General features: G+C 39.5%; 1 protein-coding gene across 5 annotated transcripts in view; it reads right to left on the reverse strand.

The window, feature by feature from the left end:
* Window positions 1-23766, reverse strand: part of nphs1 (NPHS1 adhesion molecule, nephrin) — a 63727-nt gene that overhangs the window by 23031 nt on the left and 16930 nt on the right. For all 5 annotated transcript variants that reach the window (XM_031576830.2, XM_031576829.2, XM_031576828.2 and 2 more), the window contains 11 exons: window positions 20049-20220; window positions 18987-19144; window positions 17932-18073; window positions 17717-17841; window positions 16351-16519; window positions 15407-15536; window positions 13036-13208; window positions 10278-10418; window positions 9285-9425; window positions 5359-5480; window positions 2963-3122 (listed from right to left, as the gene is read on the reverse strand). In XM_031576830.2, the coding sequence (XP_031432690.1) occupies window positions 2963-3122; window positions 5359-5480; window positions 9285-9425; window positions 10278-10418; window positions 13036-13208; window positions 15407-15536; window positions 16351-16519; window positions 17717-17841; window positions 17932-18073; window positions 18987-19144; window positions 20049-20220 (1633 nt within the window). The remainder of the gene's footprint in view (window positions 1-2962; window positions 3123-5358; window positions 5481-9284; window positions 9426-10277; window positions 10419-13035; window positions 13209-15406; window positions 15537-16350; window positions 16520-17716; window positions 17842-17931; window positions 18074-18986; window positions 19145-20048; window positions 20221-23766) is intronic.

Genomic DNA, 23766 nt, shown 5'->3' on the forward strand with positions numbered 1-23766 from the left:
ATATTACTAATAATAATAATTATATTATGTCTTTAACAGATCAACTCGCAAGGCAACTGCTGTTTAAAAAGGTGATATTTTAAACACTTCTTGATGTACCAAGGCTGAATGGACAGCACTAGGTATCTCATTCCACCACATACTGTAGGTACCACAGATGAATAAAGACAGTAAAGACAAACGACATGTATCGGGGGAGAGAAGTGGTCGAGAAGGGGCTGTTAAATTGGTGAGAGTAAGAGATTGATCATGATCAAAGACCAAACGAGTTGCTGCATTTTGGATCTTCTGCAATGGTCTCCCCTTTGGTGAGTCAGCACACATGCAAGCTGGCCCGCTACAATAGCAATTGCAATAGTATAGTCTGGAAATAACCATGGCCTGAAATTAGACTGCACAGCTTTTTCAAGACAATGGACATCATTCTCGTACATTTTCTTAAGTGTCTTCTTAAATATCATCTTATGAACTTCGAAAAGACCAACCTAAGAAAAGATCTCACCAGATTCATGTACCGGTACGCCTGGAAATGTGTTCTTAAACCGCCAATGTGTTCTTAGCTGTGCACTGATTCTTAAATTGAACGCGCGTTCTCGTACACCTGTATTTGCATACATAAACGCCCCGCCAGCTCCTTTTAAGGGCATGCAACTACAGAGCCGTGTGCAAAACATAATCCACAGGCAACGCGAAAGCAACTTGAGACTGATCAAAATCATGTCAAAATGGAAAGCGAACACATTCACCAACATAAACATTGATATCAAAGTAAGCCCTTGCTCCATTGATGTGCCATTAGTTCTCTCTGGGTTGTTTAATGTCTATGTGAAGCCATTTAACATCACCTGCAAGTGATTGGGATCACTTTGAACCCAAGACGGCCTTTCATTGGTGAGTTGATTTTGAGAAATGTAACTTTGCAGCTTACATTGTGTTCCCTGGCTTGCCCTGGTTTGTCCTTATTTTCTATGTTTAGCAAAGCTAACTAGCTAGCTAGCTAGGGACATTTTTGAATTATCAAAAAGGAAGGGTTTCATTTTCATGAAATGATAGCTAGTTATCCAAACAAGAGACTCTTGGCTGTTGTGTTTGTACATGTGCTTCTGTTACCTTCCTGTGTCTGTTTTCCCTTCATTGTTTCCACCTGCTAGTTAGTCACATGGCCAATTAAGTGTAGTATTTATACCTGGTTGTTTTTTTGTGTTCTTTGCTGTGTCTTTGGTGTTTTGTTTTCTGGTTTCTTATGTCCTAATCTTGAGTTCTCAAGTTCCCTAGTCTCCAGGCGCCAGTTACCGGCCTTATGGTTTGTTGAAAATCTTTTGTCATTTCTAGCCTCTTGTTTGGTTAAAGTTAACTTCTCTATTTTTGAAACTTCTGAGCTTTGGCTTTTGCCTTTTTGGATTTCGCCTTTTTTTTTGGAAAATATTAAAGACTAGGTTTTTCACATCCTTCGTTTGGGTCCAACTACCTACTACTGCTCAGTATGTTTGTCACTGGACCGGAAAACCAGCGGCCAGGGTTCGATTCCCGAAGCCGTCCCTGCAATACAGTCTACTCGATTTAATTCATAAAATTATAACAGGGAAAGGTAGAAACCCTCAGAGTGCCTTTGAAGCTTCATATTAATGTGTTCATATTCATATTCGCATATAAATTATCAACATGAGTTAATCACGAGCTAGCAGCTGCCAACTGTTATAGCTATAATAGGTAGACACCCTCTGGTTTCCTGTGCAGCTTCATATTAATACGAGTTCATATTCACTTCATATTAAAATGATTTCGTATTAAACACATTAGCAACTACGAACTGTTAAGATGGTTCCCTAAGCTAGAGATAGCTAGGATAGTTTATATCCAGGTTATCTGGCATGAAACCATCCACACCCTGTGAAGGTTTGCGCCCCATAGCAATTTATATGTCTAATAATTGATATTTAACTCCTAATAATTGATATTTATTTAATAATGAATCTAATTCATTTCTGTTTGTCAGACAATCAATACAACCTACCTTAGAACACAACATCAACAATAATAATAAAATACTAATCACGTCTGAGGACCAATGGGGAGGGGGTTAGGGGGAGGGGCAAGACTTTGTGCCACACAAACGTACACAACACCATTGCTTGCTTCCTGACGATTGTCAATTCGCTAGTAGCAGGGAAGCTGGCTAACTGGAAGTCAAGATACCCAGCCATCTTTACGTGATGAAAGGCAAATAACCCACAGCTTGCACCATGTACTTATATGCACGATGTATGTCTGGTTTGTATGACGATATGATGTATGTTCTAAGTATTTGCTTAATTGTATGAATTATCTGCCTGCCTCTTTATTCTCTTGTCTCACTTACCCTCCCCCTTCCACCTGGCCCCCCTTCAATGTGTGGACCCTTCTGTCAGTCTGCCCCAGGGCAGCTGTGGCTACTGATGTAGCTTACCACCACCGGTATGACTGTGTATGAATGATTACTGGACTCTGGACTCTGTAAAGCGACTTCGGGTATTTAGAGAAGAGCTATATAAGATTGAATTGATTGATTGATTGATTGATTGATTGGACCCAGGTGGAGCTGGAAATGAATGTTCTGGCCTGGACCCGTGGACTTAAATACTGCATAAGGAATAGCATAAGGAATAGCATGCAATGGGAAACATGTATTTGAGCTGCTAGTGGCAAAGTACATATTATCAGTCATTACCTTTTACTAACTTACTAACTTACCTCTGAGTTATGGCCCGTGTTTCACATGTTTTTCCTTTCTACGTCGTTTTTCTAATTCTTATGTAAAGTAGTATTTATTGTTACACCATGTTCTTTATTGCTCTTAGCTTGACTGTTCTCTCCATTGTACGTCGCTTTGGACAAAAGCGTCTGCTAAGTGACTAAATGTAAATGTAGCATTCAAAGAAGGAGGAGGTGCATGGATACGAATCGTAATGAAGGCAAATCTTACAGCGAACAACGAGCTGGACTTCTGCTGCTGCCGCGGGAGGGATGTCATTGTCCACGGTGCACTGATAGGTCCCAGTGTGGGCACGAGTGACCTGGAACAGGGTCAGCCACCCAGTAGTGTCATCCTCATGCTGAGACTCCACATCGATCTCTCCATTTCCCTGTATCACACACACACACACACACACACACACACACACAATATATACAGGGAACAAATCCAAAATGTCAAATCAGATAATAACAAACGGATAGACCTGTCAATGAATAAATGCCTTTCATAAAATAGAAGAATTCTGGCCATCATGATGCATAAATCAGAGCACTGCAATTAATCTCTTCCATACCAGTCCATTCTCTGTCATCTCAAGTGGTGATGAAAGAAGTGCAGTACAAAATAATAATGATATTTAAAAAAATGAAAATGATAAAAACAATACAAATTCACCCAAAAAAACTGATAAAAGAACTGAGTGAAAGAGAGAAAGGACCCATAATTGAAAAAGTCATCTAAATTGAAAGCTCAATTTACCCTAATCTCAGACACCTGTATCACTTAACGATGGTTCGCACTATGTAGTTTACCAACGTTGATAGTTCGAACTAGCTTTTGGGAAATGTACCTGTGCAATGTTTGTTCTATATTAAAGAGCCTACCATCTCTCACACTAGTACACACGGCAAGCTAACGATACTCATGACTATCCATGAAACACTACCTCTTGCACACACAAACACAAGGTTTGTTCGATGTTTATGAATATACAGCATATTGCTATATTACTATCGTAACACTGTTAGCAAATATGTCAGCCTGACAATGTATCCTTTTTAACATGCAAATCACAGTGCACAACAGCCGCAATACGCACCGCATGCTCTATCTGTATCTGTGCCTCCTGCACAACACCGCATGCTCTATCTGTATCTGTGCCTCCTGCACAACACAGCATGCTCTATCTGTATCTGTGCCTCCTGCACAACACCGCATGCTCTATCTGTATCTGTGCCTCCTGCACAACACCGCATGCTCTATCTGTATCTGTGCCTCCTGCACAACACCGCATGCTCTATCTGTATCTGTGCCTCCTGCACAACACCGCATGCTCTATCTGTATCTGTGCCTCCTGCACAACACCGCATGCTCTATCTGTATCTGTGCCTCCTGCACAACACAGCATGCGCCGTCTGTATCCCAATTTTATTCACGTGGGAATTTCAAATATGTTTCGTTTTAATTACTTTATGTTGAGTTATGTTGGCTAACATGGTGCATGGACATTTGAGTTATATAAAGACAGCAAGGGTGGCAGGATACAACAACAGTGAACAACTGGCTGGCGACAGCCGCAACATGCACCTTGTACTGTACTGTACTGTACGGGGGATCCATAAATGCCTCCTACACAGTACTATTGAAGTTGCATGTGTTTATTCGCATATACGTGAAAGTGAAACTTATAGTACAAACAGACACTAGATGGCAGTGTAGCACATTCTCTGGACCAATGTCAAATTACTAGCCTATATTACAACAAGTACAACATGCACTGTCTGTAGTTCAGTACTTCTAAACTCAACAACATTGCTGATAAGCAGTATGAAGTATGTTGCAACAGGTGTCAGGCTTTGATGCATTAGTCATGGCTATGTCTTTAGTCTAGACTTTAAGACGGAAAGGGTGTCCGCATCTCGGATGAAGGCTGGAAGAATATTCCACAGGAGGGGGGACTCGATAGCAGAAGGATCTGCCTCCTATCGCTATATAATATATTTCCTATAAGTAAACTTCTGCATGTGTACTAAGACTGTGGCAGTGATGCAGGGTGTTGAATTTCATGAAGTGTGAACCTTTACATCACAAAATATTAGCTAGAGAAGTGCTACAATTTCACACTGAACATTATCCATTTGGTGGTGCTATTCTACAAATCTTTCTTAATCTTCGGCGAAACATTTGTCAAGCTACTGCCCAAAAAGTGTTTTAAGCCAACCCCACTTCAGGGTCCACTAGCACAGAGGGATTCACACACAAACCTTCTATTCCATATCAGCCATGGGGATAGGCAATTACGCCACGTGGATCGGTGAACTTACATATACTGTATGATATTGTCAATCACCAAAACAAAGGGGGTAAAATTATAAATTTGTGTGCCAGGGTTTTAAAACAAAGATTTAGGGTTACATTTCAATTGGCAATTTACATGAAATTCCCAAATGAGGAGTCATTCTGCCGTCGAAGGTGCCTAAGGCTTTGGACATTGGATGAAATTGCCAAATGAATTTGCCTTCAACATATGTTTACACAATGCCCTTGCCTAAGTATGCAGACAGAATGTACTTCATTTCTGTAAAGCTACACTACAAGTTGCCTAAACTGCAGTTAAAACTTACAAGCCACTTCCAGGAGAACATTCCAGAGATAACAGGATTGGCTTCCACCTCACAAAGTAGATCTACGGTTCCACCAATGTCCACAAACACGACATCTGGTTTCATTCGAAACGTTGGAGCATCTGGAGGTCAAACAGGAGATGTTACATTGCAGAATGTCAAATAATGAGGTTTAATAAAAGTAATCTAAGTACATAATAAATAATGTATTAACATGGCTGACCATTTAACTGAGCATAGGCAATTGGACAGGATGTTGTTATTGAAATATGCTGTTGCTATTTGACAGACTGAGCTGAGCTGAGCTGTCCTACTAGCAGTGTGACATGGTGGTAAGATGGAGCTTGCTATTTGACTAAGATGACTCAGATGAAAGAATGCACGAGTTAGGTCGGTCATTGAAAGACTGCCTACAGGTCATTCGTTTAATAAAATACAACACCAATTTGACTAAAACGTCCAATTGCCTGGGCTCTGATCTAACAACTCTATAGTGAAGACCAATAACAAGCCAACCCACATAACTACTTTCATGGCCACTCCACTGAATGGGCAAAAACATCTTTTGTTTTCCCTGATGCTACACACAATGGGCCTCATTCTTCTTCTGAAATGTTTCTTACGGACTTGGGGAAACCAACGTAAGAAAAAGATCTCCGCCAGATTCATGAAAGCCTGAAAATGTGTTCTAATGCAGCCAAAGTGTCCTGAGCTGTGCTCCCCCGGATGAGGATTCTTAAATTGAACGTGCACCTGAATTTGCATACATACACGCCCCACCAGCTCCTTATAAGGGCACGCAACCGTAGTGACGTGTGCAGTTGGAATCGAATCCACGTAAAAGCAACTCGAAAGCAAGTCATGTCAAAGCGGAAAGCGAGCACCGGTCTAGTAAACGCAGATCTAACTTCACCGGTACAGAGGTGGAGGTACTGTTGCAGGATGAAGATGTGTCCATTCTATTCCACTATGGCTATATCAACGCGATTGAGTTTATTTATTCACTTAAATTTGCAGTGTTCGTGTAGTCCTTTTATTTATTTTAGGACATCACGATGCCTTATAGAATCATGACTATAAATGTGAAACGTAATTGTCGTAAATAGGGATGGGTATCGTTTGGTGTTTATCCGATACCGGTACATAACCGATACTTTTAAAACGATACCGGTGCCTAAACGGTGCCGGAACCAATACTTTTATAATAAATAAAAAAAATTACGATTGACGACATTTAAGAAAGGCTTTTTTTATTGCCAAATATATGAACTGTTTAAAGTAGATTATATATATATAAATAAATAAATACAAAACACTTTTTAACTTAACTTAAATAATATATGAACTGTTTCAAACTTCTTTTGCAAAAATATGAGCATATTTGCCTTTGGAGTCAAAAATGTATTATTTTGATTGCATTTATTTCATGAAATTTCACCATTTTATGATTTGTTTATACCTATCTTTTCTATCTTGTTTATAGTTAATCTTGTTACTTGAACACACTGAGTACGAGAAAATGTGTACTGCCCCTTTAAGAGACTACCGTTGGTAGTTTAGCTGTCATCTCCGTATATTTTTCAGTCTTCGGTTGCTGATCTGCTGTTGACTCTTGCCTTCTCTCCCCTCTTTTCACGCAATTATTTTGTTGTATTTGCTGCACGTCGCGATGTTTGAATCTTTTTGTGCGAAATACAGCCACACTTTTGACCGTTTACCTTTCGGTATTTTCTCTGTTAAAAGGTTGATGGCTAGCTCTGTTTGTGCTTGCTCTGAAATGCTGCCTGCTCTTCACTGTCATAACACTGTTGCTATGAAAACACCAATGAGCGTGAGCGACACAGGACAAAGATTACATTGGGAGCTGGGGCAGTTTTACATGTGCCCCACAGAATCTGCCTAGCGACCGTGTTCAATTGGCTCAGGCACCGAAATGAAGCACCGAAATCTGCGTTGCATTTCGGTCCGGGTAGGTACCGGTTGTATTGGAACCGGTTCCATATTGGTACCGGTTCTCGGTACCCAACCCTAGTCGTAAATGATACAAATATTCTCGTATTTATTATTATTATAATTATTTTAATCTGAGGATGTCTGTAGAGTTGATGTGAACGCAATCACCAACGATTTCTCACAAATTCAGCCCTTAACACTTCTAACACAGAGCGGCCCAGTGGGGCATCTTGTGGTTTTTTGAGGAATCGCATTTAAGAAAACTCTGGCCGATTTACGACTGCTATTTCGCGTTCTAAAATTCTTCTGAAGTTCAGAACAAATCCCAGATGAATTAAACTTTCATGAATGCCAAATTTGTTCCTAAATCCACTGGAAGTGGAGTTCAGAAGAAATTCCTTCTTAAATTCTTCTTAACTGCGTTCGAGAATGAGGCCCATTCTGCTGAGATAAGTATGTCACTTTACCAGCCAGGCTTTAGTGTTTAGTTAGAACATGATTCAGTAAAACTGGCAGTTGACATTTATAGTATTTCAACTAAACTCATTGGCCCTCATTCTCGAACATTTTCTGAAGTTTCTTCTGAAATGTTTCTTACGGGCTTCGGAAAAACAACGTAAGCAAAAGACATCCGCCAAATTCATGCACGCTTGAAAGTGTGGTCCTACGCAGCAGAAGTTTTCTGGGCTGTGCTCCCCCGGAAGAGTTTTCTTAAATTGAAAGCGCGTTCTCGTGCTCCTGAATTTGCATACATACACGCCCTGCCAGCTCCTTATAAGGGCACGCAACCGTAGTGACGTGTGCAGTCGGAATCGACCGAATCTACACGAAAGCAACTCGTAAACGAGTCATGTCAAAGCGCCTAGCGATCACCGTCGAGTTAACGCAGATCTAACTTCAACTATATATGTCTATGACTTGAACGGTGCAGAGATGGACTGTTGCAGGATGTAGATGTGTCCATTCTATTCCACTATAGCTATATCAACGTGATTGAGTTTAGTGCTTATTTATTTATTCACTTACATTTGCAGTGTTCGTGTACATTACATTAAGTCATTTAGCAGACACTTTTGTCCAAAGCGACGTACAAGGGATAGAACAGTCAAGCTACGAGCAATAGAGACCTAGTGTAACAATAAATACTACTTTACATAAGAAATAGAAAAACGAAATAGGAAATTTCGGGTCTTTGGGTCTTCAAAAGCTTCTTAAAGGTAGAGAGGGACGCGCCTGCTCTGGTAGTGCTAGGCAGTTCGTTCCACCAACGTGGAACTACTTGAAAATTCTGGATTGCCGTACTTGCACAGACGGCAGTGCCAAACGACGCTCACTAGACGAGCGCAGCATTCCGGTGTAGTCCTTTTATTTATTTTATGACATCACGGTGCCTCGTAGAATCATGACTTTAGGCCTACATGTGAAACGTAATTGTTAATGATACTTTAATCCGAGGATCTGTAGAGTTGATGTGAACGCAATCACCAACGATTTCTCACAAATTCATTAACACGGAGAGTTTTCTTAAATGCAATTCCTCAAAAAACCACAAGATGGCCCATGGTTTTTGAAGGAATCGCATTTGAGAAAACTCTGGCCGAGTTACGACTGCTATTTCGAGTTCGGAAAGTCTTCTGAAGTTCAGAGCAAATCCCAGATGAGAAAACTTTCATGAATGCCAAATGTTGTCCTAAATCCAATTCAGAAGAAATTCCTCTTAAATTCCTCTTAAATTCTTCTTAACTGCGTTCGAGAATGAGGCCCATTGTATCCCAGGTATTACCACAGTAGTAAAGGTATGTACTCAGCTCATGACACATTCATTAAGAGTCTGCTGTTGTAAAAGGAAATGTGTCTACAGTAAAGCAACAAACATATATTTATAATATATAATATATATAAGTTGAAGTACGTCATCTCTCCTTCTGAATTATGACTAAAAAATAAAGTTAATCTTCTGTCACTGTACTCACAGGAAATGTTTAAGATGGTTGAGGTGTGGCTGTGGCCTTCTTCATTGGCACACTCCACATTGTATACTCCTGCATCATTCCTTGTCACATTTCTGATCTTGAGGACAAAACCATCATCCCAGCAGTATCGCCATTCTGTCTCTGAAAACAGAACCGTTTCAGTCAATTCTTACATCATATACACTACCATTCAAAAGTTCTGAATCACAGAGAAATGTCCTCATTTTCTAAATTGAATTTTTTTTACTTTAAACTGATTAGATATGTAGTCTAGCTTTGGTAAAGTTGAGAAATTGCATAGGCAGGTCATCATACAGAAATGTCTCGTCAAGTGAAGTCTCTTTCTTATTTACATAGCACATTTAAAAACAACAGGAGTAGCTTTCCAAACGAGGCAAATCAATTGACAATATACAAGCATGCCTGAAACATCAAGGTATAGAGCCCTGCGCACAAATGTTTGAGGGGCCCCTAGCTAACTTGGTTTGGTAGTTGGGCTTTTTTCTTTTTGATGTAACAAATCAAATCACAAAGGACCTAAGGAATTTGTTTTATAATGATGATACTATGTTTAATATAGATTGTTCCCTCACATACACCGTAGGCTGTCTCTTTCCTGACTGTGTCTCTCCTGTTCTCCTCCTCTGCTTTCCAGGGCCTGTCTGTCTGTCTGTCTGTTTGCCTGTCTGTCTGTCTGTCTGTCTGTCTGATGGGTCCTCTATCTATCTGCCCTTTGGAAGGCTTCTTTGGGGATTTCCTATTAGCAAACTCAGTTACAATTGAATCGAAGACCAGGTCCTTGATTCTGCCCACTTAGCACCTTTGATCACACATGTACTGCTCACTATCGCTTGAGCAAGAGTGCGCATGCGCTCCCGTTTCCACCAGCCATTATCGTCCTCAAAATAAGGGCCCTAGACTCGGTCAACACCTCTCGTATAAACGATCAGTCTTTTTTCAGTATATAATTCAGTATGCACTGTATACTGTCACCTTTGTCCAGCTTCTTTCCATGAAAGATCCAGTCACATGTCATCTCTGTGGGATTGGCGGACACCATCAAGGGTAGACTGACTTCATCATTTTCTACAGCCTTCACCTCTTTGGGCTGCTCCGAGCTGAACTCAGGAGGAACTGGAAAAGGCAAAGTGGAAAGAAAAAACTCATGTTCTATTATTCATGTAAGAAATGACTTTTGCTGAAAATTGAAAACATATATACAGAAAGGCAATTCAACATAAAGATATATACAGAAAGGTAATTCAACATAAACATATATACAGAAAGGCAATTCAACATAAACATATATACAGAAAGGTAATTCAACATAAATGAATTACACACACACACACCAGTCCATCTCCCCTCACAGAAATCTTTCAAGTATGTATGATTTATTATCAAAAATGCCTGCAGGCGTAAAACATTAATGTAAATACAATGTTTCCCAATATTTCTATTCATTTTGAGAATATTGTTGTTTCTTTCAGGGCTTTCATAGAATTTCCCTGTTCCTGTAAAATTCAAACATCTATCTTGTGACATTTTTTTGTCTTTTTAAACAAACGTGTAATCCAGGTTGAGTGTTTGATGAGCACATAGAGGAAACTTCCTGAACCAATGGTGACAGCATCTCTCTCTCTCTCTATCTCTCTCTCTCTCTCTCTCTCTCTCTCTCTCTCTCCAGCAACCGGTTTTACTCACTTTTGCTGCATCTTTTATGTCTCCCTTACTGTATATGATGCCATCTCTTCTCTTCTCTTCTTCTCTCTAACTGTATATGATGCCATCTCTTCTTCTCTTCTCTTCTCTCTAACTGTATATAATGCCATCTCTTCTCTTCTTCTCTTCTCTCTAACTGTATATGATGCCATCTCTTCTCTTCTTCTCTCTAACTGTATATGATGCCATCTCTTCTCTTCTCTTCTTCTTCTCTTCTCTTCTCTTCTCTTCTCTTCTCTTCTCTTCTCTTCTCTTCTCTCTAACTGTATATGATGCCATCTCTTCTCTTCTCTTCTTCTCTCTAACTGTATATGATGCCTTCTCTTCTCTTCTCTTCTTCTCTCTAACTGTATATGATGCCATCTCTTCTCTTCTCTTCTCTTCTCTTCTCTTCTCTTCTCTTCTTCTCTCTAACTGTATATGATGCCATCTCTTCTCTTCTCTTTCTTCTCTCTAACTGTATATGATGCCATCTCTTCTCTTCTCTTCTCTTCTCTTCTCTTCTCTTCTTCTCTCTAACTGTATATGATGCCATCTCTTCTCTTCTCTTCTTCTCTCTAACTGTATATGATGCCATCTCTTCTCTTCTCTTCTCTTCTCTTCTCTTCTCTTCTCTCTAACTGTATATGATGCCATCTCTTCTTCTCTTCTCTTCTCTTCTTCTCTCTAACTGTATATGATGCCATCTCTTCTCTTCTCTTTCTCTTCTCTTCTCTTCTCTTCTTCTCTCTAACTGTATATGATGCCATCTCTTCTCTTCTCTTCTCTTCTCTTCTTCTCTCTAACTGTATATGATGCCATCTCTTCTCTTCTCTTCTCTTCTCTTCTCTCTAACTGTATATGATGCCATCTCTTCTCTTCTCTTCTTCTCTCTAACTGTATATGATGCCATCTCTTCTCTTCTCTTCTTCTCTTCTTCTCTCTAACTGTATATGATGCCATCTCTTCTCTTCTCTTCTCTTCTCTCTAACTGTATATGATGCCATCTCTTCTTCTCTTCTCTTCTCTTCTTCTCTCTAACTGTATATGATGCCATCTCTTCTCTTCTCTTCTCTTCTCTTCTCTTCTCTTCTTCTCTCTAACTGTTTATGATGCCATCTCTTCTTCTCTTCTTCTCTCTAACTGTATATGATGCCATCTCTTCTTCTCTTCTTCTCTCTAACTGTATATGATGCCATCTCTTCTTCTCTTCTCTTCTCTTCTTCTCTTCTCTCTAACTGTATATGATGCCATCTATTTTTCGTAGTTGCTACAGCATTGACTTTGTTTGCTACGTATGCTCAAATAGCTCTTGAATTTTTTTAGAGGGTGAAGAATTACCTGAAGCCAGGTAAGATCTCTATGTGATCACTCCAATTCAACTCACAAATAGGCAAGATAAATAAGCCTTGCAGAAAATAAGCCTTGCAGAAAATAAGCCTTGTCTGTTGCCTTGCTGTTAAATTCTAACGTCTTTCCTTCCTGATGGAGTTATAGGGTTATGCTATATGTTTCATTAGTTTGTTTTTTTAAATGATTCTGTCGAACCACAATTCAAAAGCAATGTCTGATTTTCATTAGTTCATTTTCAGTACATTTGTATTTATTATTGCTTTAGTCAGTTTCAAGTTATTTCAGTAACCATTGTGGGTTTTTCTTTCTTTAACGGAAGGGTACCAACAATTTTGTCCACATCTGTATGTAATGTGTGTGTGTGTGTGTGTGTGTGTGTTTCTTTTTTTAGCTATAATGCAGCCTCTAACCAATCTTGACGCTTACATCATTTAGAAACCAGTTGTACACGACAAGATATAAAATGTCTTGTGCTAGTGGTTAGAGATTCCACACAAACACATTTACTCACAAAGAAGATATAAAATGTCTTGTGCTAGTGGTTAGAGATTCCACACGAACACATTTACTCACAAAGAAGATATACAATGTCTCGTGCTAGTGGTTAGAGATTCCACACGAACACATTTACTCACAAAGAAGATATAAAATGTCTTGTGCTAGTGGTTAGAGATTCCACACGAACACATTTACTCACAAAGCACGTTGAGTGTGTAGGAGGAGCTGACCGCCTCGGAGAGCAGTTTGCTGAACGCTTTGCATGTGACCCTCTGCTGGTGATGCTGAGAGGTGAGAGTGAGGGACAGATTGCTTCGAAAGGACACACCACCATACTCTGCCGGTCTGCTGGCCATCTCCACCCCAGCCAGCCTAAGTTTACCAGACAAGGAGACACACACATAGACCATCGAGAGAAAGTCAGTGGAAGTTACCAAATACCATACTCGAGTCTCCAAGATATATCAGATCAATTGTTATACTGAATTGCCCCTCTCGTTTTGCCCTTAAATACCAAGTCATGCATGCCTAGATAAAAAGTAGGATCAATCTGGCACTTCAGGTTCATCTCTGTGAAAGACTTTTTCATTTCGCTGCACAGTTTGTTACCAAACAACACTCTCATTCACAACTGGATTGTCAGGCATATCTGTTTAATGTTCTATGGACGGCAGCATTTAAAAACCTGAATGTACATGAGCCCGTAGATACGATTGCTCCTATCCAGATTAAAGCTCTTTCAGGACATTAAAGAACGATAAAAACTAACCAAGCAACAGAAATTACCGTTACACTTTATTTGGATAATCCCCCTACAGAATATTTACAGAGTGTTTGTCACATTTTAAAGATTTAACAATTGAGCTGTTTTGCTTTTTCTGTAGATGTTTGGTTCAAGTCTGCTCTTTACACTGTCCCGTCTGGATATTGGGCTGAAGCACACCGTTGGTTTGAATGGTGTCCCACTGGATGTTCATTCAATGTGTCATGGAGGTAAAAGTGTCTGAGGCTGTTTGCATGTTTGGTCCATTTTGCTGGTCCAAACTCAAGTGCAACTATTCCCCCTTTCCCCTGCCAGTCTCTCTTCACATCACATTATTTGGTTGCAGACCATGGTCCATTTATGTCACCAACATGCAAGGAACGTGCAACTTTTGTGTACCAATGCTGCCAGGCAACAACGCAAAATAAGGGACGTGAAATATATAGAGGGAAATATTTAGAGGAGATATATAGTTAGCAAGATAATGGTCTTCGAGTGAAGTGTCAGCCTAATTCATCCTCAGCATGGGGATACTGGAGGTGATGGTAATGTACATATTTTCAACATCAGTCATTTCTTTAAATCATTATGTTAATAAACAGGTTGAATCATCGGTAAAGTTCAGTTAAAAGAAAAGTAGAACTAGAAACTATTGCTTAATTTGTCCTATTACAGTTTGCACAGGTCGACTGAAAACATAGAGCCTGTAAACTCTAGAAGCTAGTTTTCACTTTATTTTGGTAGATCAAATTAATATCTACAGATGTTAAAGGGTTATGCAAGTGAAAATCAACTTCATGTTTATATTGGATTGGTTGCAATTCTGGGGTAAAAGATAAGGTTTATGCATACACTACATGGACAAGGCAATAGTCGTGGTTTGTTTAATAAGTATACTATATTGAGTTAAAAGCAATACATGGGTTAACTGTAGTCAGCTGTATAGTAGTACATGTATTTTTGCACGAGAATTCAATTCAATTCAATTTGAGAAATGTAACTTGTTATTCCACTGTTACTTTTAACTGAACATTTCATAACACTCACATGTTCAACATCGATAGATAAATAACATATACACATGGTCAAATATTCATTGAACATGTACATGTATTGTTGAACATTTGTGAAATGTGAAATGTGTTAATAATTGTTCGTTGAATATTTGTATATAGACTGTTGAACATTTGTATAGTACAGGTTGAACGAGTAGTTCAAATTCAACTGAATTATCTGAGAAATCTGTTGATGACTCGTCACATATACGCTACAGATAATCTGAGAATATGTAGGTATGTTGATGAATCGTCACATATACTGTACGCTACAGATAATCTGAGAATATGTAGGTATGTTGATGAATCGTCACATATACTGTACGCTAGAGATAATCTGAGAATATGTAGGTATGTTGATGAATCGTCACATATACTGTACGCTACAGATAATCTGAGAATATGTAGGTATGTTGATGACTCGTCACATATACTGTACGCTACAGATAATCTGAGAATATGTAGGTATGTTGATGAATCGTCACATACACAGACAAATCAAGACAGCTGAATTATTGAATCTATTTTTTTTCAGAAATCTTTAAGGCTTCTCAAAGTTTCTAACATCTTTACAGGTGTATCACCAAACAAACCTTACACATTTCATTCATCCATTTTTTCAAATGTCATGGTCCATTTACAAATCATACTTTTATCACTAAATCATGGTCACACCTCATATATGGACTAAACATCCCATAATGTATAGGTGCCTTTGTATGAATGTAATGAGGGTGGCTTCAGACAGCTACCTGTCGAAGCCGACGCTCCAGCTAGCGTTGGCTTTGGGGTTGCTGCTGCCACACAGGCAGTCCAGACTCACAGTCTTCCCCCTCCGCAGGACCTTAGGCTTCACCTGGATTTCAACGTGGATTGAGGCAACTGCAAAGGAAAAAGGGAAATGAAAATCATATACAAACGGGAACAACTTGTTTGATTATGATATGTGATGTGGTTGATTGGTTGTATATTCTTTAATACAGACATTACATATTTCATGTAGTCAAAGTCTCTCAGTGTCTTTTTGTCAGAGTACATCTGATTGAATATTCAATTTGATGCCAATTATATCATTAATATATTTACATGTGGTGGCTTGTGACTGAAGCAGACATTAATTACGTACAGTCCCTTCCACAATAATTGGCATCCCTGGTAAAGATGAGTATATTAGTGTTAGTGTTAGTGTATAAAAGATTCACCTTTTGGTAAACTAGCTTAGTCTCACACTGACGAACATCACATTTATGTCATGAGTAAAATAATAAAGAGAAATACGTTTGGAAACAAAATGTATAAATGTTTATTAGTGTGTGTTAAAAGAATTGAGTTTGTTGTTTATGGACGGGAGGTTTAGGTAGTAGAGCTTAGAAACTTAAGTGGAGTTTAAACAAGGGAGCGGGGGCTATAGAGGAATGACCCAAATACTTTGGGAAATAGAAGACTAGCGCACACAGAAGGACCCATCGGAAGCCCACTGCTTTGACCTTTGACCTTGAACATGGAGATCACAGAGTCGTGTGCAATGAACTTCTTATCTATTGCTCTGAGGAGAGACTTCTGCGGCTCACTCTTCTACCATTTCAACAAAAACCTTCCTCATGCTATGGCTTTGAGCCTTCGCTCCTCACTGTGTTGGCCTGTGTGACTCTTGATGATCATCCGTCAGGCAGTATTCAATATGTTTTCTCCTTACACTGTACTTTAAGCCTGGTCTTGGCAGAGAGTAGTTTCTTAGACAGGTTGGTAACATCACAGCGGTATATGGCCAAGTTGTCACTGGGCTGAAGGATGAATCTCAGCTCCAGGGAGACACCTCTCTTTAAGGAGACCTGTTTAGAGGAACCCTGTATGACCCTGCCATTCTGTAGAAGAGAGAGAGAGAGAGAGTGCCAGATGGTCCATCACTGCAGAGTAAACAGAGTTTTTAACCGATTGGGGTGGAGTATAAAGTCATACATAACTAGTGATACATTTCCTCAAGAGAAGTATGATTGCTCATCAGTATTAGTAAATAACACTAACAGTAACAACACGGATCAGACATTCAAGTAGAATGTAGAAGGCAAGTAGTGCACAGAAAACTGTGACAAAATTGTGTTGAGCAAACTACAAAAACACACATGTATCGATGAGACGTCTGTCAACATGACATTGCCATGGCCTCTCAACATCTTCTTAAATATCACATAAATATCACATAAATGTATTCATGTATTCATGTATATTCTGTTAAACAAAGTATGTGTGTACAAGTGTGGTTTGAAAATAGACGGGTGATGAACACAGTATTATTATATTATATTATATTATATTATAGATATATATAGATATATATAGTATATATAAAAATATATACTGTACATATAGTATATATATATATATGTATATTTTATAACAAGAGTCATTGGTTTTCAATGGATGTATTGATGTGCTGGTTGATTAGAAATGGGCCAATTTAAAAACAAGCCAGCTTTTGTTAGAGGCAAGTTTCCAACAGCTCACACAGCCCTACAAAACATGTTCAGTTCGTCACTAAGTTTACCACACCTCACACATCCCTACAAAACATGTTCAGTTTGTCACTAAGTTTACCACACCTCACACATCCCTACAAAACATGTTCAGTTCGTCACTAAGTTTACCACAGCTCACACAGCCCTACAAAACATGTTCAGTTCGTCACTAAGCTAACTCCTTTAACCAGGAAAGGCTAACAAAGTTATTATTGGAGTGGTTCTGGTTGTGGTGCAGTTACTTGTGTTAAAGCACAACTGAATATCCACTACATATGCCCTGAATGACACCCACATCTTCTCAGGGACGTGAAAGTAACTGAATGCCTTCCATAACAGACTGTGTGGTGCGACCCAAAGGCATTACGAGATGTATACAAAATACATACTATTGTGGAAGATCTTTGGTGACTTGTTACAGCAGCATGTGTCTGACAAGTATATGACTTATTTGTATCTATATTTCGTAAATGAAGTAAGCAGGCTACTGTACCATTGCACAAGCCTTCACCAGCACCCAGCACACACCCATGCATGCATACATACTTTAAACCATGTCAGCTGTCCTGTGGGATTCCCTCCAGTGGAGAAACATGTCAGATGCACTGGGTGTCCTGATTTGAGGGTTACATCCTCTGGGGGAGCATGCAGCCATACTCTGTGTGGTGGATCTGAGACGGGTAAAGAGGAAAGGAAAGAGGTGAAGTAAGATGTCTGAGAATTGAAACAGAAGGCAGCAAAACGGTTATTATGGAACTTACAGAACACATGAAGTATCTTCGATGTGCTGCTGGAGAACTGGGTGCCTTTGTTGAATGCCTCACACGAGAGAAGGAGACCATTCTCTTCTCGAGAAACTGTATGTGTGAGGTTGGACATGGTAGTCATCCCTCCATTTTCACCCTGATGAAACAAAAATATATGAAAGGTGGCAAGAAAAAGCATTGTGTCCCTCACCTATGGTAAGTAGATGTATAAATAATTTATTTTTAACCCTTCATCTGGTTTGTAGAAACTGTAGAAAAGTCTAAGTCAATCGTTAACCATCAACATGTGTCAGGTAGCAACAATCCCTGACCACAACCTGACTGTAATGCTAACCCTCACCCAAAAAGTCTAAAACCTTGCTTCAACCCTTAACCAGCACTTTTTTGAATGACAGAATTTCATAAATACAGGTCCACTTACAGTTCAAACAAATATACTGTTCCATATCAAACATTCAGCTAAAGGTAACACTTTACAATAAGGGTACATATCATAGACTTAAATAACACATAATCAAGATGTATCATGAATTCCTGTTGGGGCTCAACCAACACCAGACTGCACGGCTACATTGAAACACCGAGCACAAGGCCTGCAGGACACATGCTTGACAAACTCTTGGGTACGACTCAACTGATGCAGAACAGGACATGGACGCTTCCGAGCTAACATGCACAGGATGAACTTGTGTGAGGCACCAGATTGCCTCTGTGGGGCCCAGAGATGCGTCCAATCCCTCTCCTGAGCCTGCCCCCCCTAGCTTATTTGTGTATGTATGAAGTAACTGTGAATTAACATCCCTTGATTATCAAGTAAGTGTCAAGTAATCACATGAAGCCACAACGACTTGTGGCTCACCAATTTGTGGTGAGCAACAGGAATTAATGATACATCTTGAATTGAATTGAATTGAATTGAATCATCATGAGTCATGCATTAGCTAAGCATTACTGAAGTATATGATTTGTACCCATATTGTAAAGTGTTATTGAAATATTTTCAAATCATATCTGAGTTGTTATCATAAAATGCTCTTGCATTTGCTCACCTTTGCCTTAGAGAGAAGTGTTGTGTTAAGTTCCCGAAAGCCTAACCACCAACGTATCTCCACGGGAGGGTTACTGGAGCTTGTGTGACAACAGAATGCCACTGTCTGCCCCTCTACCGCTTCAAAAGTTCCTAGTAAATTCACCTTGACAGGCTCAACTGAAAGTGTAAGAACAAACACATGAATTACCCTCGCTTTCCCTTGTGGAGCCCTGAACATGTATATGTGGTAGACATCGTGATTAGCATAAGGTGGTGTACAAATAGGCTACATTTTTTGGAATAAAAACATTTCCTTTCCTTAAGGGCTTTAATTATTGTACTACAAAAAGTACACCCACAATGTGTGAGGAAATACAAGAAGACTGAGCAGTGTTTCTGTCCTCAAGTGTGAGTGGAATACAGTACCAGTCAAAAGTTTGGACACACCTTTCATTTTTTTGAGAAGTGTTTTCTTTACTTTTATTATTTTCTACATTGTAGATTAATACTGAAGACATTTTAACTACGAAAGAACACATATGGAATGATGTACTAAACAAAAAAAGTGTTATCTACCATGTAGAAAATAATAAAAGTAAAGAAAACACTTCTCAAAAAATGAGAAGGTGTGTCCAAACTTTTGACTGGTACTGTATGTCAGAGAAGCCTGTATGAGACGGGCAGAGGAGAATAGGAGAGGGCTTTTTGCTCTATTAAATCTGCGTGTGTTAAGGGTGGAGGGGGGTGGCTGCACAGAAAGATGAGCCTGGTTTACTTGTTTCACAGAAAGATGAGCCTGGTTTACTTGTTTCACAGAAAGAGGATCCGGGTTTACTTGTTTCTTCAACTGTGCACATTCACAGACATTGGTGATACAAGTAGACTAATGTGCTCTAATTATTATTTTACAACATGAAAAACATTCGATGAATCCCCTTTTATGTTCTAAGACTTTCATCAACCAAAACTGTTCAAGCTGTTATGTTCAACATCATTACACATACTGGTAAAGATTGTCCTTATATAACTTCTCTCAAGTATGGCAAATATATTTTTACCTGAAAGAAATGGGAAAACTCACAGAACACAGTTAGCATATGGCTGATGAAGAGTGGAGTTTGAGACACCTGGTTGAGACTTTCACAATGCAGAATGGCTTGATTGTCCTCTGCGGTCAACTCCAAGAATAACAGACTCCTGGATCTTCTTTGAACAACATCTTCTTCCCAGCTACTTGACAAAAGTTCTCCATTCTTGGATCAGGTTGAGAGAAATATAGACAACAACGAGGGGTTGAATGACTTAACAGCCTTGACTTAATGAGGGATATTTCTGTGATTGGTCAGGCAATGATGGTAACTAGTATTTATTGTTACACTAGGTCTCTATTGCTCGTAGCTTGACTGTTCTCTCCCTTGTACGTCGCTTTGGACAAAAGCGTCTGCTAAATGACTAAATGTAAATGTAAATGTAAATGTGATCTAGTGAATTCATTCAGACATAGACCCTGCCATCGTAGAGAGGCCAAAACAGACAGCAAAGATGGCCATTATACAGAAAACTTAGGAGGAGCCTTATTTCAATTGGGGAATTAGCTGCTCTACTCAGCTATTCTATTGAAAGAGGTTTTTTTAATCAACTAAATGTTTTATTTCCAGATGCTTAAAGAGACAGTGTGTCAAAATGAAGAAGAAAACGGCAGTACATAATTATTCATACCCAACAAATAGAAGGAAATTCATTGACGAATCACAGCCCTGTCACAGTCTCAAAGACGAATCACAGCCCTGTCACTGTCTCAAAGACGAATCACAGCCCTGTCACTGTCTCAAAGACGAATCACAGCCCTGTCACTGTCTCAAAGACGAATCACAGCCCTGTCACTGTCTTAAAAACGAATCACAGCCCTGCCACTGTCTTAAAGAAGAATCACAGCTCTGTCACTGTCTTAAAGACTAACCACAGCCCTGTCACTGTCTTAAAAACGAATCACAGCCCTGTCACTGTCTTAAAAACGAATCACAGCCCTGCCACTGTCTTAAAGAAGAATCACAGCTCTGTCACTGTCTTAAAGACGGAACTAGGCAATTTCAATTTGGAAGTTCCGAGTGGTCTCCAATGCAGCATTAATCTTTGTTATAGCCACGCTCTCTGTTAGTTATGTTGACCAATTTCACATCATTATAAATATTGGCCGAACATACCTAACAGAGAGAGTGGCTATAAGTAAGGGATAATGTATAGTCCCCTGGTCCTGGTCATCCTGTCGGGTTGGATTGGGTCCGGAATGATCACTGGACTATAATGATGAGCATAATGAATTCTTACGAATATTCAGCTAAACTAGAAATGGATTTCCTCTGAGAAAATGCAAATGTGATATTGGTGCAGCAGCAGTCGGTTGTTGCATATTGTAACCTATGCAATTACTTGGATGCTAACACTTCCCCTTACGAAAGAAATGTTTAACTCTCCTACCACCTGTTGGATGAGAAATAAATATCGCCTAATATGTCACAGGGTGACATGAATTACTGACATTGTGGCACAGACAACACAGTCTGCCATTACAATATGAATGATTGGTCAATGTTCAAAATGGCTTGATGGTCTATATTCATTGTGTGCAATGCACCTTAATGAGTTCTAGGAAAACTCGACTTTGTTCCTGTGAAGTGCGTTCTTTTGACCTTTTTAGATCAAAACACCTGTGACGTCCTTCATATGCCACAACAAAAGAAAAAAAAGAAACCTTGTGACATATGAAGGATGTTAGTCTGTGTGCATCACAGGTGTTTTGACCTCTAAAGGTCGAAAGGTCAGTTGGCCAAATAGATTTACTTGATATAAAATCATGTTGAAGGCGTTTTGCGAAAAGAGGCCTTGTGACATATCAATAATATTAGTCTGTATGTAGCACAGTTAGTCTGACATCAAATGCTCAAAAGGTGAGGAAGTTAATTAACAACACCAATTAAAATATAACGAGAGGGCCTATCAAAAAGCTGTGCAAAATAGCACAACACAGCATTAAGACTGATCTATCAGCACTGGAGTGGTGTCAATGTCGTGAAAACTGTCGGAGGAGAAGCGGCGCCAAAAATGAGTGTATAATAATATATATAAAATATAATAATAATAACACTTATTATTAGAGCAAAACAACGTAATCATTATTTAGAGTTCACCGGACACAAGACCGGTGGAAATGAATGCTGCATTTCAGACGACTCGGAACTAGGAAATTCCGACTATAAAGTTCCCCAGTGCCGACTTTTAAGACGTCTGAGTCAAAGGTAAACACAGTGATGCAGACTGTGCATTTCCCTTCTATTTGTTGGGTATCTTCAAGTATGTGCAACACTGATTCTTGAGAAGTGGGACAAAAACATGATGCAACATTGAACAAATTGTGTTGCTGACAAAATACACCGCATATTGTATATCATTAACATGAGTATGGTTGTGGTTATGCTATTGAGCAGATGCTTTTGTACAAAGCCACTTACAAAACATTAACAAAAGACATCAGACAACAGATCAAATTCAAAAATGAAAAAGGCACTAATAGAAATAAGCCTAAGGAAAGTAAAATAAATGAAGAGACAATATTAGGTACCCATTATTAATATTAATAATAATAATAATAATAATAACCAAAACGACCACTATAGAGTAGGCCTCAAGCAAATTAACTAATTAGACTGATGATAATTCAATTCTACCACTGAGGTATCATGAATGAAAAGAGTCTTGACTGCGATCTCTTGCTGCAGAGAGAAGGCAAAGACAACAGACGCTCATCAGAGGAGCAAAGTAGTCGAGAGGTAGCCCTGGGTGCCAGCCGAACTTAGCCCCGCCCACAACATTTGAGGTCAGGAAGTTCGGTCTGGCATTGCTCCGTTGGGGAGAAACTATGCTCGAACAAAAAGCTGTTCGTACCAATCAAATTGTCAGGGCGGGCTTTATACGATGATGGACAGATGATCAACAGTAACGTAATCAACCACGTCACCAAAGAGCGCTTGGATTGAATTCGTTTTCAACAAACATGGCGGCCGCTGGAGAGCTAAGATGTGTGGATTCTGCCATTGATTCTGTTTTAGAAGACATCGACAGCGCATTCATTTTGAAAGAGGAACAGAGAAACGCGATCAAGGCATTTGTCCATCAGAAAAGATGTTTTTGCCGTCCTTCCTACGGGATTCGGAAAAAGTTTAATTTATCAGCTGGCCCTGATTGGTTGTTTTTCCTGGTTCGGTTGAAACACGCCCCATAATTACAGCCCAATGGAGCCGTATCAGACTCATATTCTGATTAGAATTATGAGTATGACAATGTCAGGCTAGTCGAGAGGGGGAGTAGAGCTGAATCACAACATTTAAATACGCAGGTGCCGATCCAGTGGCTGTCCTATAAGCTAGAGTAAGTGAGAGATTTAAAAGTGATCCTAGCAGCTACAGGGTCAGTGAAGGGTGACCAGCAGAGGAGTTGAGTTAGGTGTGTCCTTTGGTTGATCAAAGACCAAATGTGCCGCCGCATGCAGAATCATCTGCAATGATCTCCCCACACATTCCCAGTTTGGACATCGCAGAGAGGAGGATGTGTGTGTGTGTGTGTGTGTGCTTCATCCTTCACTCCTCGCAGAGAGGAGGATGTTATGGTTCACTGTATCAAAGGCTGCTGACAAGTCCAGTAGAATCGCTACCCTCAATGCTTCAGTAACAGATAAAAGAGCCGGTTCGGTAGAATGACCACTCTTAAAACTAGTTTATCCAGGGGCACCAAGCACACTTCAC

The sequence above is a fragment of the Clupea harengus genome, chromosome 11 (assembly GCF_900700415.2).
Source record: "Clupea harengus chromosome 11, Ch_v2.0.2, whole genome shotgun sequence".
Lineage (NCBI taxonomy): Eukaryota > Metazoa > Chordata > Actinopteri > Clupeiformes > Clupeidae > Clupea > Clupea harengus.